This window comes from Mercurialis annua, linkage group LG3, assembly GCF_937616625.2.
Source record: "Mercurialis annua linkage group LG3, ddMerAnnu1.2, whole genome shotgun sequence".
NCBI classification, from domain to species: domain Eukaryota; kingdom Viridiplantae; phylum Streptophyta; class Magnoliopsida; order Malpighiales; family Euphorbiaceae; genus Mercurialis; species Mercurialis annua.
The window spans coordinates 4,062,788-4,078,867 of record NC_065572.1 but is presented as its reverse complement, the minus strand read 5'-3'; the positions used below and the strand labels follow the sequence as shown (position 1 = coordinate 4,078,867).

Sequence of the window (16,080 nt, the reverse complement as noted above, 5' to 3'; positions counted from 1 at the left end):
CACTAAAATGTCTTTCATCCCATGAGGTTTGTAATACTATTATACTAAAATACTGCACTGTTATATTTTCCATTAATCAACCGTTAGTTAAGAAAAATAATATATTATATGCCCTTTGAAGTTTGATATATTATGCTAAACGGCTTTTTATTATCAAATCCTTATTTTCTATTATTTACTATATTTTATTTTTGTCTTATCAGTTTTTTTTTTGCCAAAGATAGCAATATATAAATATATAAAAAGAAAAGCCATCTCCTGAAGATGATGAACCAATCTTAAATAAAAAAAATAAAAGTGGACTTCGCGGCTACTATATATAGTGACAAAGTGTGTAATATTGCAAAATAAAAGGTTCAATTAGTATAATATATCAAACTTCAAGTAGCAAATAGTATATTATTTTCCTTAACTAACGGTTGATTAACGGAAAATATAACGGAAAGGTGTTATAGTATACTATTATAAACCAGAGCAATATTTTAGTGTAATATTTCAGTGTGAAGGTATGTCAACCTCAAAGTAATTACCTCTTAATATTATGACAACTTTATCATTTTTTATGGGACACTAGAAGTTTTATCTTTTATGAGATGGAACTAGTATTGTTTTTAAAAATTTATTTTTTACATTTATATAATTTTAATTCAATTTTGTCTCTCTACTTTGATAATTTAATTCTTTCTCTCTTAATTTTTAATTTTTACTAATTAAATATTTGGACGAGTGTTATAATTATTAGTTTTATTGAAGCACTTGTTGAGAAAACTGAACTTGAAAATTGCCCAAATAAAAGATAATGTACTTAAATGCACAGTAAAAAATATAAAAATACAATACATTCAGAACAAAAAAATAATAATAAACCACATATTTATAACTTGGAATATAAAGTTTAAAAACAAATATTGCAAAGATAAGAACTTTAATAAGAGAACTACAGTGAAGAAGAAGATCAAACTCAAAACCACCAAAATTTAATCAACAACGAAAAACCAAGAATCAAAAAAAATTAAAATGTTGTTTCAGGTAGGAGGGCAAGGGACACGGCCTACCTTCTTCGAGATGGCCGCCGCTCAGCAACTTCCGGCGAGCCTCCGTGCAGCTTTAACCTACTCCACCGGCGTAAGCAAATTTTCATACCCATATAAAAAAAATCACCAAGTTTCAAAATTTATCTGCGTCCCTTATTTTTTTCTTCAAGCTTTTATGTGATGGGTATTTGTTATTTTTGAGATTTTTCCATTGGGTTTGTTTATATGAAGCTTAACCAGTAATTTTTTAATTTTTGGTTGGTTTTTTTGTGATGTTAAAGGTACTGGCATTAAGAAGACCTGTACTGCATAGAGTGTTGGACTATGAAGATGAGTTCTTTGCTTTGCTTATGTTGGTGCTTGAGACACACAGTTTACGAACTACAGGTTTATTTGCTTCTACATTGAATAACTTGTGTGTTTTGTATTTTTAGTTTGATGTGTTTTAATGTTGTTGCTGTCGTTGCATCAAAAAGTAATGTGTTAGCAATTGTAGAGCTCGTTTATGTAATTGAAAGCTCGGTCTTTCTGTAGTAAATACTAATATTCTTCTTAGTTTTGTGCTGTTGTATTGCTAAACAGTTTATACTGTGTGTTATTTTGAATTAAGAAGAAAAAGTTATCTTTCTCTTTGTGGAATGTTAGGTGGTCTATGATGAGAACTGTTTTGTTATGCGGACGATCTATCGTACTTTGAATATTTTGAGGTCGTGGTCTCTATTTGGAGTTTTTGAAAGTAAAAGATTAGAGAAATTGGAATAAATCCCTTCTGCAATTTGAGATGGGGAACTAGAAGTTGGTTGGATTTATTATGAACTAGGGTTTTCTTTTTAGTGGAAGCATCAATTTGGTCTAGAAAGCAGTATTCGCTAGAAGAGGGCAGTACATGTGAAGTATGTGGGATTTGATGTGCGGTGTAGTCCATCTACGACTAATATCTATGGGGGGTAAGTTGGTAAGAAAACGTAGGAATGTGTTGTTATGAAGTAATAGGCTTTTATTTGAAGGAAAAGAAAAGGAGATCGGCATTAGTTCAAATTTACTTTTCCTCCCATGAATTATTTCTTATTTATAGGGCTCTATGATATATTCTCAAGTTTCATGATACATCACATTGCCTCATTAAGCCTAGTAAATCTGAGTATTTTATTTCTAATTTCTCTCCCATTAGCATAGAAGAATGATTAATGATTAGTACTTTTTGCTCATGACTTACTCTGTTATGTGTTATTCCTTTTTAGAGGCTTCTTTTTCTGAATCTTTGTATGGATTGCGGAGAAGAGCAGTGACGATAAGAGCAAAGAAGATTGATGCTCGTCTGAACACTGGGGATGGGATTGAGCTCTCTGGATTAAAAAAGCGCCAAAGGATTCTTTCAGTTGTATTCCTGGTGCTGTGTTCTTCTTGTATTTTATTATTTTTAGATACTTCTCTTTAAGTTTCCTTCATTTTCAATGGTTTTTTGAATGGACCGTGGCTGGATTTCTCAATGTAACAAGTACTTGTCACAAAAATGTTATGGAATCAAATTCATTGTAAAAATATATTTTTTGCTAAGTCAACTATGTATACATAATGTGATGGCTCTATGAGGGTGATGACCGGCTAGTTTTGTATATTTGATTAGGTTGTGTTGCCTTATTGTAAGTCAAAGCTGCACTCGGTATATAACAAAGAAAGGGAAGCCAGGCTTCAAGCAAGTTTATGGGGAGATGATGCCGGAACATTAGAAGATAATGGCTCTTTTGATAGAGATGATGGTTCTCTTGTTTCTAGAGGAAGTACGGAGTCGGAAACAACAATGAGAACACGCCTGACAAAGAGAATACAAAAGATTATTTTTGCTTGCTACCCATGGTTACATGCTACTAGTGAAGGTATATAAACTAGAAGTTTTGCATCCTTTTTTGCAACATCACAAAGTATAGGCTTATAATATGGCAAGTATGCTTTGAAAAATGTCTTTATATGGATTAGACCTTGTAATTATCTGTGGAATGGAAAATGCTTTATGACCTTTCATTTTGTCACACCATGTTTATGTAATTTTTCTGGTGAAATTATCCCAAACAGGAAAATGCAGCTAGATTATAGTATTCTACTTATTTCTTAATGCTCCTTGTTTCTGGAAAATTAATAAAAAGATTAAAAATGAATGATTAAATCAACATATTTGGTTATTATAAATAATAATGATCTTCTTAGCATAAATATGTATTTTCTCTTTATTTGCAACATTTCTCTTTAGTTGGTGGCTCTTTCCCTTGGATACTGAATGTAATGCAATGAGATCTCTTGAAGTTTTTACTTATTTGTTGCATTAAAAATTGGAAAATTGCCAAATGGTCTATTTCTTGACGTTTTCCTGCATGTGGTATGCAAGTCTCAAAATTTTCAAGTCATTATCAAACAAGATTTCCAAGTCTAATCTAGAGGTTTATGATGCAGGATTGTCATTCACTTATCAACTCTTATATCTGCTTGATGCTACTGGGTTCTATTCTTTTGGATTACATGCGCTTGGGATTCATGTTTGCCGAGCAACAGGGCAGGAACTGGTATTTTATTTTGCAAGAATTTCTCTTCTTTGCGAGAATTATGTTTGTTGAGCAAGTTGCTGCCACTGCCCCCATTTTCTTTCCTTCCTATTTTTTTGTATTACATGCAGAACTTCAACCCTTGACATAAGCTTTGTGATTTTGATGGATAGTAGCATAAAAAATGTATTGTTTATTGAAGTCATTAGATGCACAAATGTCATAGTTACCAATCAAATAGTATTTTGATTATTCTTAATTAGATTTGTTAAACCCCTATTGATATGTAATAATGTCTGGTAGATCACGTCTCCAGATGTTAGGAATTCAATTGCTTAGTGCTTTATGCTAATGAAGGAATTGGGCGCTCAATAAGTTACATCAGAATCAGATAATTTCTGAAATTAGATAAACCCTTGATTACAATATTGCTATCTATTGACAATTTATTTTCCTTTACACGCCTTAATCTTTGTTTCCGGGAAATTATTGGTATCTCAGCCCACAATTATTTCCATGTCAAGGTAGATGGATACTTCTTCTCGAATTTCAAAAATAAGAAGCCGCGAACGAGAGAGACTTCGTGGCCCTCCATGGCTGAAGGTATCATTTAGACATATGTTTTTTTTAGCAATTTTTGTTTATTGTAACTGGCAAGTCAGTTCAGTAGTATTGCATTTTAGGATACTGATTAATCAAGATAACACTCGCAGACATTACAAGGAGCATTACTCAGGTGTACGTATACAGTTCTTGACTATTCACAAACTGGTCTAATTGCAGCAGTCTTCTTTTTTAAAGTGAGTATGATTTATTTGCCTGTGGTGTTATGTTCTTCATTGATTAATAATTTTCTAGACAAAAGATAAATATTGAAGTTAGATCGCATGGACCTGCTTGTCTGTTGTTATTCCAGGATGTGGAAATTTATATAATTACATCACCATGGTGTCAAAGATGTTATCTTCTTCTTGAGCATTCATATTATTTTAAAAACAGGCTCATTTCTTGTTCTTTTTTGTTTATACTGGTATCAAGGTACCTAATATTAAGTTTCATCAATATCTTGTATTTCGCTGCTTCAGTTTATATTTCTTTGTGTACGAGTGCTGATGTTGTCACGTGTATAACACAGATGATGGAATGGTGGTACCAATCTGCTGAGGAAAGAATGTCGGCTCCAACTGTGTATCCACCGCCACCACCCCCTCCACCCCCTAAGGTGAACATGGAACTTCTATTTTTTTTCAAATGCAACATTATCAGGAATTTTCAGCTCTTACCCCATCTCCATAGTAGAGATCTGCTAGATCTCATTAGAAAAACAGGCTACAATGTACAAACATATCACATTTTTTTGTCGTTATTTATAGGTTGCCAAAGAGGGAATTCCACTTCCACCTGATAGAACAATGTGTCCATTGTGCTCTCAGAAGCGTGCAAATCCTTCTGTGGTTACAGTATCGGGGTTGGTCTTCTGTTACACTTGCGTCTTTAAATATGTGTCTCAGGTAAGCGCTTTATTGTCTGTTCTGTTGAAACAGTTAGCTCAAAATGGTTATATTGTCATCGAAAAACTTATTTCGGAGTGTATGGATACATAGAGTGCTTAATATTAATGGTTTTGCTTTGTTATGTTATATTTCAACAGTACAACCGCTGTCCTGTCACATTGATGCCTGCAACTACTGACCAGATACGAAGACTTTTCCATGATATGTAGGGAGGGAACTTATAGAGTATATGGCAATTCATTTCGCGTCTGAATGATTCAACGCAGACAATGATGCTCAAATTCAGGCATCAATTTGAACCTGAATTCAAGTAATAACAGGATCATGTGACATAGACGGACGCTTTGGGAGGTTACTGTCACCATATTCTTGAACATGTACGATACAGAGTGTTTCTTTTTTTTTTATTAATAAATTCACACGATAGTTAGGCTAGTCTTTAAAATGGAAAGATGTTTTCCGAGAGAAAAAAAGAAGCATCATTATCTCGCAATCTCTTATTTTCCCACTTTCGTCCCGTTTAGTTTCACACATTAAGAAAGTTTAGTTGATGTATAAATGATATATTATATTTAACTATAATACTCCATTGAAAGGCTCTTTCAAATATTTAGTGTTTGTTTGATACTGATGCAAAATAAGTTTGAATAATATAGACAATTAGTTGCTCAAAAAGGAAATTTATCTATTAATTTTTATGATAGAAATAGCATATTATTTTCGTTCGGTTTGTATTAAAATCTAACTTAAATTTTTTTATCTCCAAAATTAAATTGATCTGTTGCTTCGGTTCAATTATTTGGTTTGATTTTGATCTGTTGCTTCGGTTCAATTATTTGGTTTGATTTTGATTTTTGCATGGTTCAATCATTCGGTTTGATTTTGATTTTTGCACAGTATCTATCTAGCTAGACTTGAGAAATAATTATGTCCAAGATTCTATCAAGCCTTGCTTCAAGTGGTGTAGAATTCCATATAACTTGCTTATTTGGTTTAATCATCCAAAAAAATTGGAACTTTCTGGATGTTAATCAATTACTAAAAATACAACAGATACATGAGAATTTAGTAAAGAAGAATGAGAAGAATACAACATAATTTATCCTACACCAACGTCCGAATTAAAGCTTGCTTCAATCTCTTGCAAATGACCAAAAGTTCTTTGGTCTACTCAATTCCCCGCGTAAGATTATGAACTTTTAATTGACAACGTAACTGTTGATCGAAATATTAACTAATTACGTTACCTGTCACATGATCAATGAAAAATTCAAGTGAGCTTTTTGCTTCATCATCAGCTAGCATCCATTTCGGCCATTATTCGCCTTCCTTTGCTAGAAGAAGAATCTGAATCTGATTCCATATGCTGTCCGGTGCGACTCCAGTAGCTCTGTATAGTTCCTATAACCGGCGTTCTAGGGCAAGTATTTGCAAAAACTTTATCAACTTCCTTCGCCGCTACTTCTCCCAAAACAGGCCTATTTTCGAGATTAATATTCTCCTTGTCTTGATGATTAGTGTGCACTGTTCGAGCTGCTTTCATGTCCATAGCTTTACATTGATTCAGATTTTCAACAGAATTCAACACGAAATCAACATTCCGATGATTCCTATCTTCACATTCAGACTCAATCGCCTTTAATACCAAGCGTGATGAACTACATTTTGGCATCGGACTTGACACCTCCTTTTCACCAACTTCACTATCCGAATCAATTAACAAAATAGAAAATAATGATTCCGACGACTCTTCTTCAACCCGGTTTTGATATCCGTCTCCATTTATTGAAATCGGATTAGAATCCGATTTCATGCCATTTGACGGCTCTTCTTCTTTTTCATGTTCGAGCTCATGGACCTTCACATTCGGATCAAATGTCACCTTCTTTTTCTCATTGCTGATGCATTCTTCCTCATGATTCTCTCTACAACACCAAGCCCAAATAATAATAAGAGAGTCGAGCCAACTCGCCAGCTACTCAAAATTGACTCAAAATATATTCCGAATCACTCAATAATAACTGGATCACACTCGAGTTCGAGCTACTCATGGAGTCGAGTTCGAGCATCAATATACAAATTTGCAAAACTAATGTAGCTTTGGTTAATTTATATTTTTATCCTTATCTTATATTAAAACTTACATTTAAAATATTTTTATAAATAACTAAAATCAAATCGAATTAAAATATCAACTATACCACCAAGTTCGAGCGTTTTTTTGAAAAACAATATTGAATGGAGTTCGAGTCGATTTTAAAGTATCTCAACTCGAACTCAAACTTGACAGTGTTTCAACTCGACGGGAAATGACTTACTTGGGTTGTGTAACAATAATGGGTTGTTCTTCTTCCGTTTTTGCAACATCAAGCTGATCATTAACTCCAGAGATCTGATGAAATACATTAATAAATATATCTCTAACTTTAAGACAGAAATATAATTACAGAAATTGAAGAATCAAATGAACTTACTTGGTCCGTATGAGGCGTTACATTCGTCGAAAGCCGCCGTTTTTTATGGTTCAAACCGTTAAAACAAACCAAAACGCAACTCATTATTGATATTTACTGTAATTTGCAATGATTTTCGTCCAAAGAAACTGAGGAATGAGATGGTTATAGAGAAAGAAGAATCCAAAGAGATTTAGTATGACCTCTAAATTTGACCGTTAGGATTTGATTTTTAAAATCTTGTTCTTTAGTTTATTGGATAGAGAGAGGATGAAATAGTTATTACATTTGTCAGCCTATGTTTCTAATAATAGAGTGCAGATTATTAAAAAAATTATGCAGATTAAATTTAATACGAAACTTTTACTAGTACATGTATTTTTTTAAAATTATTAGTTAAATTTTTTTAGTTAGTTTTTAAATAATAATTTTAAATTAACTTATCAAAAAAATTAATTTTAGCTAATTTAGTTCGTTGATAAAATTTTAAGGGTCTAATTGAGCTTTTTTTTGGTAGATGTGAGAAAGTCACTCTGTGCGTCTCGCATGAAAGTTTGTACACGTACTCTTTGTTGACTAGTGTTTATGTGTTTAACTTTAAATAGTTATCACTTAAGTTTGAGAATGTAAATAACTAAAGGCTTAAAGTTTAGGGGTACAAATGGACATTTGGCCTGCAATAAATTAAGCTTGCGTTATTTAAGGATATTAAACACCCTAGATCATTAAACTTATCTGTTATTACAGAAAGGGTACTAAACTTCATTTTGTTACAAAAAGGTCATTGAGTTATACCTTTCATTACAACGGGAGGTCACTACGGCAGATTTAGTCAAATTTTGTTACAAAAAGGTCATTAAACTTATCGTGAATTACAAAAAGGTCACTGCGTTATAGACCTATTTGTAATTCCGGCTTGCCACATAAGCAAAAATGGTGCGTCTTAGTGTCAAAACGGTGCGTTTTATACAAGTGACATCTCGTTGTAACAAAATATATAGTTTAGTGACTTTTTTGTAACAAACTGAAGTTTAGTACCCTTTCTGTAATAACAAATAAGTTTAGTGACTCGTAGTGTTTAATATCCCGTTATTTAATGAAATATATGCTCAAAGGTTGCTTACAAGTAAATTATCGATCATTGATAAAATCATTTTTATGATTTAAAATAGGAAAAATCTATATATTATATAATTGAGAGTACCAACGGAGGTCTCTCATTCATTCTCAACAAATAAATCATTTTCGTAGTTTCCAACTTTATTAAAACACTTATTTTATCTTTTATTATTTTTAAAAAGTTTTCAACAAACTATTCTTCTAATATTTATATTTATTTTAATTTTTACTCATTATTTTCTTTATTCCAGCTACGCTTGCAGTATTTGTATCTAACAAATAGAGCATTTTCGTAGTTTCCAACTTTGTTAAAAAACTTATTTTATCTTTTATTATTTTTAAAGAGTTTTCAACAAACTATTTATCTTTTAATATTTATATTTATTTTCATTTTTACTTATTATTTTCTTTATTCCAGCTACGTTTGCAGTATTTGTATCTATCCAAAACATGTAATCTCATCAAATACAAACTCTCTTTCCTTTGAACTTTATATAATTTCAAACGTTTTCAATTTAGTTGCTACTAACTCACCATAGTGAATGGTTGGAATTAGTGATTATACCCAGCCACCGCCACTTTAACACTTCCAGATTATGAAATCTATAATTTTTTTTAATGCATATTTAAAATAAATTGTATATCATGGTATTGATTAACACTATAAATTTATTGAATTTTATTGACAGTATGAAGAAATTATTTATTTTAGGAGTTCGACGACCTTCTATTACAGCATGGAGAAACTCTTAAATCAGTTCGATCTTCTATTGCGAAGCAAACGGATCGTTAATTATGTAAAAATTCTGACTCGAAACTCAGTCACTAAATTTGTCTTTTATAGCAAGATTATTATTTGCTTATTCATTTGTATTTTATTGATAATATTTTGGTATTTGCATAAATGCTCTGTGTACATATATTCTCAAATTTATAAAATTCATGATGATATTTTTTTTTCATTTTTTTTTGTATTTTACATTTCATCTTCTGCTACTTTTTGTTTTGTACTTTTTTTTATTTGTAGTTGATTTCTTAAATGTTTGTATATGTATTACTAAATGATCTTGATTATTGTGTATGTATTAATGTTGCTTTAGAGATTGTGGTGGAGGTGGAAATTTTCCTAATTCACTAAAGTGCTACAAATAGTGTTAGATTCTAACTGAAGATTTCTCAAAAAAAAAAAAGATGGTGAATTTTTTTTATTCTCTTTTTTTTAATGTGAGTTGTTTAATTGTTATAAATTAAATTTATTATGACCAATTAATAGTTGATTAAGTTTTTGCTCTATTTGATTTTTAATGAATACTTTATGGTTGCGGCCTCTTGAGCGTTTATATTCGGTAGTAATTTTTTTCCCATCAATTAAAACCGTATATAACCCATAAATGTTAATTTGTATAAAATTTCACTTTTTACTCAGTTATTATAACAAACTTTAAAATTTAGCGTGAAAAAAATACGAGAACTTTATAATCTAAAGAAGCTTATAAAATGAAAAATAAATATGCGGTCTTTGCATGTACGAATGCACATATATTTTATAATAGAAAATGAATATGAATTTTATTAAAAATTATAGAAAAACAAATTACACAAGTATATTTGATAAAGATTATATAATATTTAAAAATTATGATGCTCGATCAACATTCCATTAAAATAAGAGATGCATGTGAATTTGCAAGTAAACTTATAATAATTATAGAAGAAAATAAATAAATTTCAACATAATAAATATATACAATATATACAATATAAACATTTTATCATATATATCATATGAAAAATCCATTGCTATTATATTAGAATATATATTTGTTTTATTTTATTAGTTTGCAAAAAATATTGCTGTGAATTAGTTTTCTAAATAAATTATTATTTAAATTAAATATTAATTTGATTCCGCGCAAATGCGCGGGTTTACGACTAGTAATTAAAATAATTCAAACCTTTCATGAAAATTTTAGAAAAGTCTAAACCTTTTAATTTTATCCAATTTATCCTGAAACGCATGATTTCATTTCAGTTATATATAATTAAACAATGTTTCTTATGTGGCGCAGATGTATGGCATAATGCGTTTCATGACAAATTGAATAAAATTAAGGCTAATCCCTTTAAAAACCCCCTATCTTTCAACCCCCCTTCATTTGCACCCTCACCTTTCAAAATCTCCAATTTTACCCAAATTTCCACCTTTCATTTTCAATTACACCCTAAAAATATTAAATTAGCTCTTTTTCACTATAAAAAAAGTTTAAATCGATAATTTATATTTTAATTCATATTCTAAATAGTCCTCAATGTTTAAATTTCAACAATAAAATCATATTTTCTAAAATTTTAAAAGTTAAATTTTTTTATATAAAATATAAATCAATTAAAATATTATTAAATATGGTTTTGTTGTTGAAATTTAAGACTATTTAGAACATGAATTAAAATATAAAGTATCGATTTCAACTTTTTTTTAGTGACAAAAGCCCAATTTAATATTTTTAGGGTGCAATTGAAAATGAAAGGTGATAATTTGGGTAAAATTGGAGATTTTGAAAGTTGAGGGTGCAAATGAAGTGGGGTTGAAAGGTGGGGGGTTTTTCAGGGGTTAAGCCTAAAATTAAAAGGTTTGGACTTTTATGAAATTTTTATGAAAAATTTGGTCTTTAAAATATGATTATTGAGAAGATAATATCTTTTAATTCAATTATAGTAAGCTTAAAATAATAAGATAGTAATATTTCTTTAACTAGACGATAATAGTGTATTAGTTAAGTTTGGAAGCTTAACTCATATACTTGAGTAGCTTTAGCCCAAACTCTAATCTAGTATCTACCAACATTTCAAATTAAGAAATTAATCATACTTGAGTAGCTTAACCCCTAACACTAATCTATCAACTACCCAACTTAGAAATTAATAATGGGTAATTATATTAAAGCTTTTTTAGTTTATTTTATTTCTTGTTGATATTGCTACCAATTAAATTATATTAAAGCTTTTAAAGATATACTGAATCACCAAGAACTTGGCTTTGCTTTGCTTGTGCGTCAAATAAAATCAAAGGCAATAACTCGTCAATTTTAGGCTGCTTTAAGGTTTCATTAGTGATAATTAGAAGTTAGTCATTTTTATATTAGAATTTTATAATCACTTCTATAATCATACTACTTGTTTTTCTATTGATAGAAGGTCATATATTGTCGTGTGACTTCACCATTAATCATTTTATTTAAATGAATGTGTGAAGTAGTATATAAATTGTAATCGGTAAATTTTAATATTTTAATATGTTAACAAAATTAAAAATTAATGAAAAGTCTTTAGTGTTCGAATCATATATTTTTAGTGGTTTACACGAGCATAGTGCGGTTTATTGTATAATAATTTAAACAACTTATGATATATTTTAGGCTTATCCTCTGAAAAAAAACCTCAACTTTTAGCCCCAATTCGTTTGCACCCTCACGTTGCAAAATAGTCAATTTTACCCAAATTATGACCTTTCGGTTTCAATTGCACCCTCAAGTATCAAATTTGTCACGATCCAAATTATTGAGCCGAGACCGGCGCTAGGGAATGGGAGTGGTTGCTCCAAAACCCGTAGCAAGCCTAAAACCGTTATAAATTTTTCGCGATTAAAACATATTACTATATATAATACATTATCAGAAATCTTCTTTAAATATTATAATTCAATTATTAAAACATCGTATTTCTTTTCTGAAAACATTCGCGAACAAATTCTTAGAAACCAGGGTCTTACCGAGCGATATCTTATATCCAGCACCGCCCTGTTTCTGATCACAAACATAACCAATTCCTCTTAAGGCAATTGGTACACAATTCAAACGGATAAAACATCATCTTTATAAACAACTTATTTATAAAACTAAATCAGAGTTTACTTTTCAAATACCGTTTGAAATTGAATCATAAACCTTATACTGACACCTATTGACTACTGCAGCTCTATAAAAACCCGTACTTTGTGTAAGCCAAAAGGCTGCCGACACAAAGGAGATGGTCTGTCTGATCCGACTCCGATAACCTGAAAACAACAATGGTGAGGGGTCAGTATTTGGGGAAATACTGAGTGAGTTGGCATTTACTGACAGTATTATAAAAATATAACATCGCATCTTAAGAAAACAATATTATAAAACATATAAACATGTATTCGATCCATACGAAACTAATATCCTAGTATGCAACACAACTCTCAAATAATCCTCAATCATATACAAATCAATCGAATCACCCAATCGTAACTATCAATTGCGAGTCCAACTCGCTGGTGGCCCAGCCACTAGATACGGGGGCTCCGACTACACCGTAGCCGAGCACTCACTCGTATCAAAATCATAACCCAATCGTAAATATCATATTCATCATCAGCTCCCAGCTGAGTTATATCAATTCATCACTCATATGCAAACACGTTAGACTGACTCGATACTGGTGATCACACAGCCTATTAACACCCAATAGGTAGCTAGTTTCTTTAGATCGCATACTAGTTCTCGTATATAAAAACTTAATAAAACAAATAACATTTCAATCGAATCATAAAACATGCGATGCGTATAAAGCAGTATAAAATAATTTTAATATATAATACACGAAAGTAAATACAACTCACAGTGACCGCTATCCAAACTGCATTCCCAAAAACGTAAGCTCCATATGTCTTTCGATCCCGTAGCTATTCCAGCTCATCAGTCTGGTAGCTCGTCGACATATCCATATCCTATTCAAATCGTATGTACGTTTAAATTGATAAACGTAGACTAAATACTAAAACCTTAAGTTATTAACTTAGGTTAAAACGATCGTATTCTCAAATACGACTCTTCATATTCGAGAATCATGGATCTTAATCGATGTGTTCCATTATCGTTAATTGCTCAAAACGTCGAGCTAATCTTAAAACTTATGATTCTCAAATCCAAATTGTCTTTTAGGGTCTAATACTCAAAACATCAGTTACCTAGGTCGAATATGGCCCGAATACGCGTTGGGGCAAGTCGGGATGCACATACGAGCGTTACCACAGCTAGTACACGTTCGTGCACTTTAGTGCACGTTCGTGTACTCTGGCTGGTACACGTTCGTGCACTTTTGTGCACGTTCGTGTACCTCGGCTGGTACACGTTCGTGCACTTTTGTGCACGTTCGTGTACCTCGGCTGGTACACGTTCGTGCACTTTTGTGCACGTTCGTGTACTCTGGTACACGTTCGTGTACCGAGTGCACAGCCCCCTGAGAATCCGATTCCTAGGGTTTTTCGACCATTCCGACGTGCTTAAACGTCCAAAATCGATTTTAACATGATTTCCATTAATAACCACTTCAAATTTCATCAAAAACACCGATAGAAACGCGATTACGATTCGTTTAATCCGTTAAAACGAAATAACCCTTATTTATCAATTCTCATAATAAAAACGTCAAGCTTACCTCGATTTGAAGCTTAGTGATGATAGAGAATCGAATTCTGAACGAATCGATATATAGAACACGCGATTTGGACGAGAAACGGCAAAGCGGCGACGGATCGTAATCGATCGTCGAAAGCTTCTGTTACTTTCCCAATTCCTCTGCGCATCATTTCATTCCCTTTCTCTTAAGGAAGGTTATCATATATCTTGGCTAATTGTCCATTTTGATCCTTCATTTCTTTAACTTAAACCATTTCTCTTTTAAACTTTCTAATTTAACCAAATGGTTAAATTATTCTTTTAGCTCAATTACTTACGTATTACTTATATTCAAATAAATAATACTAACACAAGATTATTATTTTCCGTCAATAATCTTTTAATTACTATTCTCGTTATTTAATTGGCTAACTTGCACTTTAGCCCTTAAACTTTTCAAAAGTTGCATTTCAGTCCAAAACGCATCCGCATCCAAATTTTAAAAGGTCTCTGATTGACCTGAAACTTTTACCACATATACTATAAGACATTTCGCGGACCTTGGCGAAATAATTTCATTTTCGTCCCAAAGTGGCTAAATTACCACTTTGGTCCCTATACTTTATTTTGGGCTTTTCTTGACATATTTCCTTACAATTCCAATTCTGACTTTAGAATTGAAATACATTATTAAATTCTTCACCATAATCCTTTCCAAAACCGACCTGCTAAAATTTATTTATCGGAAAACTTTCCGATTTTGCCACTCTAACAAATCCAGACTGGACACGTGGTCCAATTAGGTACTTAACTATTTTGGGGTATTACAAAATTGACCTTTTTTCACTTGAAAAAGGCTCAAATCAATACCTTATATTTTAACATATATTGTAAATAGGACTTATGCTATATTTAAAACAATAAAAAAACTCCTCTTTTCAAAAATTATAAAATTTCATAATAATTTTGTATTTAATATAAATAAATATTTTTTTTAATTAATAATATTCCGATATTTGAATGACTCCGTCGCCGCCATCCGACCCGCTGAAGAAATATATTATTAAATAAAAAAATGAATAATTTTTTAAAATATAAATCAATTTTTAATTTAAAACTCGCCGGCTTCCTTATTCCAGGCTGCATTTTCAGTGGTATCAAAATATACAGCACATTGGATCACAATTATACTTTAATTGGAGATTAACCATATATTATACCTGATGCTCATCAAAATCAAAACCCACATCTTTACTTCCCAAATATTCCTTAATTACAATTCATTTATGTAACAATCAGACATCTAAATAAAGTAGGGTAAGAAAGCTTAAAGAAAATCTAGATCAGAAAATAATACAAACAAGAAAAAGAAAGAAAATGCACAAGAATTACTCTAGCACTCTCGTCGGCATTAGTGAGAACAAACTCATTTCTGTTATGAGATCCAGCAACGAGTCGACCTCCAGTGTTCATAGCTGCAACTAGGTGGCTGATTCACTCAGCTACCTCCCACAAACAAAAACAAAGATAAACCCAGTTCAACAAACGAGTCCTTCTCAACTGGGTCACTCAGCTTATGCTCAAAAGCTTCCACTTTTGCATCTGTCACCCTCAAAACCACGTAAAAACTCTTTTATTTGGTTTGGGGTTGCTTTGAACTCTCTCTGTATTTGGGATGGTCTCAATGATAATGAGAAATGCCAATAATAATGGTAGACCGGACATATGGGTTTGGTCTTTAGATAGATAAATGTGGAGGCGTAAGAGAGAAGAAGACAAATAGATTTAGATACTGAAAATCAAAAATAATTACCCATTTTAATTGTTTATGTAATTCAATGTTAATAAACTAAATTAAAAATGACGGTGGGGTTTATAGAGTGATGGTGGCGGCGGAGTTCTGTACCCACTACCGGAGTTAGGTGGTGGAGATTAACTTTTTTTATGTTTTAAATTATTTATTTGATTGATATATTTTTAATAAACAAATTATTATTAGT

General features: G+C 31.5%; 2 protein-coding genes across 2 annotated transcripts; one reads left to right on the top strand and one right to left on the bottom strand.

Moving 5' to 3' along the window:
• The first annotated feature begins 899 nt into the window (after positions 1 to 899).
• LOC126671931 (peroxisome biogenesis protein 12) lies at positions 900 to 5,694 on the top strand. The gene is made up of 10 exons (XM_050365761.2): positions 900 to 1,125; positions 1,316 to 1,421; positions 2,276 to 2,424; positions 2,662 to 2,911; positions 3,483 to 3,592; positions 4,100 to 4,174; positions 4,285 to 4,371; positions 4,707 to 4,793; positions 4,945 to 5,082; positions 5,223 to 5,694. The coding sequence occupies exons 1-10, from the start codon at positions 1,018 to 1,020 to the stop codon at positions 5,292 to 5,294; spliced, it is 1,182 nt and encodes a 393-aa protein (XP_050221718.1). The 5' UTR covers positions 900 to 1,017; the 3' UTR covers positions 5,295 to 5,694.
• A 316-nt stretch (positions 5,695 to 6,010) lies between these two features.
• Positions 6,011 to 7,786, bottom strand: LOC126674017 (uncharacterized). The gene is made up of 3 exons (XM_050368367.2): positions 7,560 to 7,786; positions 7,404 to 7,477; positions 6,011 to 7,010 (listed from the first exon to the last, which is right to left on the bottom strand). Exons 1-3 carry the CDS (start codon positions 7,641 to 7,643, stop codon positions 6,380 to 6,382), a joined length of 789 nt encoding a protein of 262 aa, XP_050224324.1. The 5' UTR covers positions 7,644 to 7,786; the 3' UTR covers positions 6,011 to 6,379.
• Positions 7,787 to 16,080: the final 8,294 nt, after the last annotated feature.

What these genes read in the sequence shown, in the direction of transcription:
- LOC126671931 (XM_050365761.2), top strand. Translation starts at nt 1,018, where the DNA reads ATGTTGTTTCAGGTAGGAGGGCAAGGGACACGGCCTACCTTCTTCGAG. An exon ending in TTCTTTCAGTTGTATTCCTG is followed by an intron (nt 2,425 to 2,661) that starts GTGCTGTGTTCT and finishes ATATTTGATTAG; the next exon opens with GTTGTGTTGCCTTATTGTAA. An exon ending in CACCCCCTCCACCCCCTAAG is followed by an intron (nt 4,794 to 4,944) that starts GTGAACATGGAA and finishes CGTTATTTATAG; the next exon opens with GTTGCCAAAGAGGGAATTCC.
- LOC126674017 (XM_050368367.2), bottom strand. Translation starts at nt 7,643, where the DNA reads ATGAGTTGCGTTTTGGTTTGTTTTAACGGTTTGAACCATAAAAAACGG. An exon ending in TAACGCCTCATACGGACCAA is followed by an intron (nt 7,478 to 7,559) that starts GTAAGTTCATTT and finishes GTATTTCATCAG; the next exon opens with ATCTCTGGAGTTAATGATCA. An exon ending in ATTATTGTTACACAACCCAA is followed by an intron (nt 7,011 to 7,403) that starts GTAAGTCATTTC and finishes TTGGTGTTGTAG; the next exon opens with AGAGAATCATGAGGAAGAAT.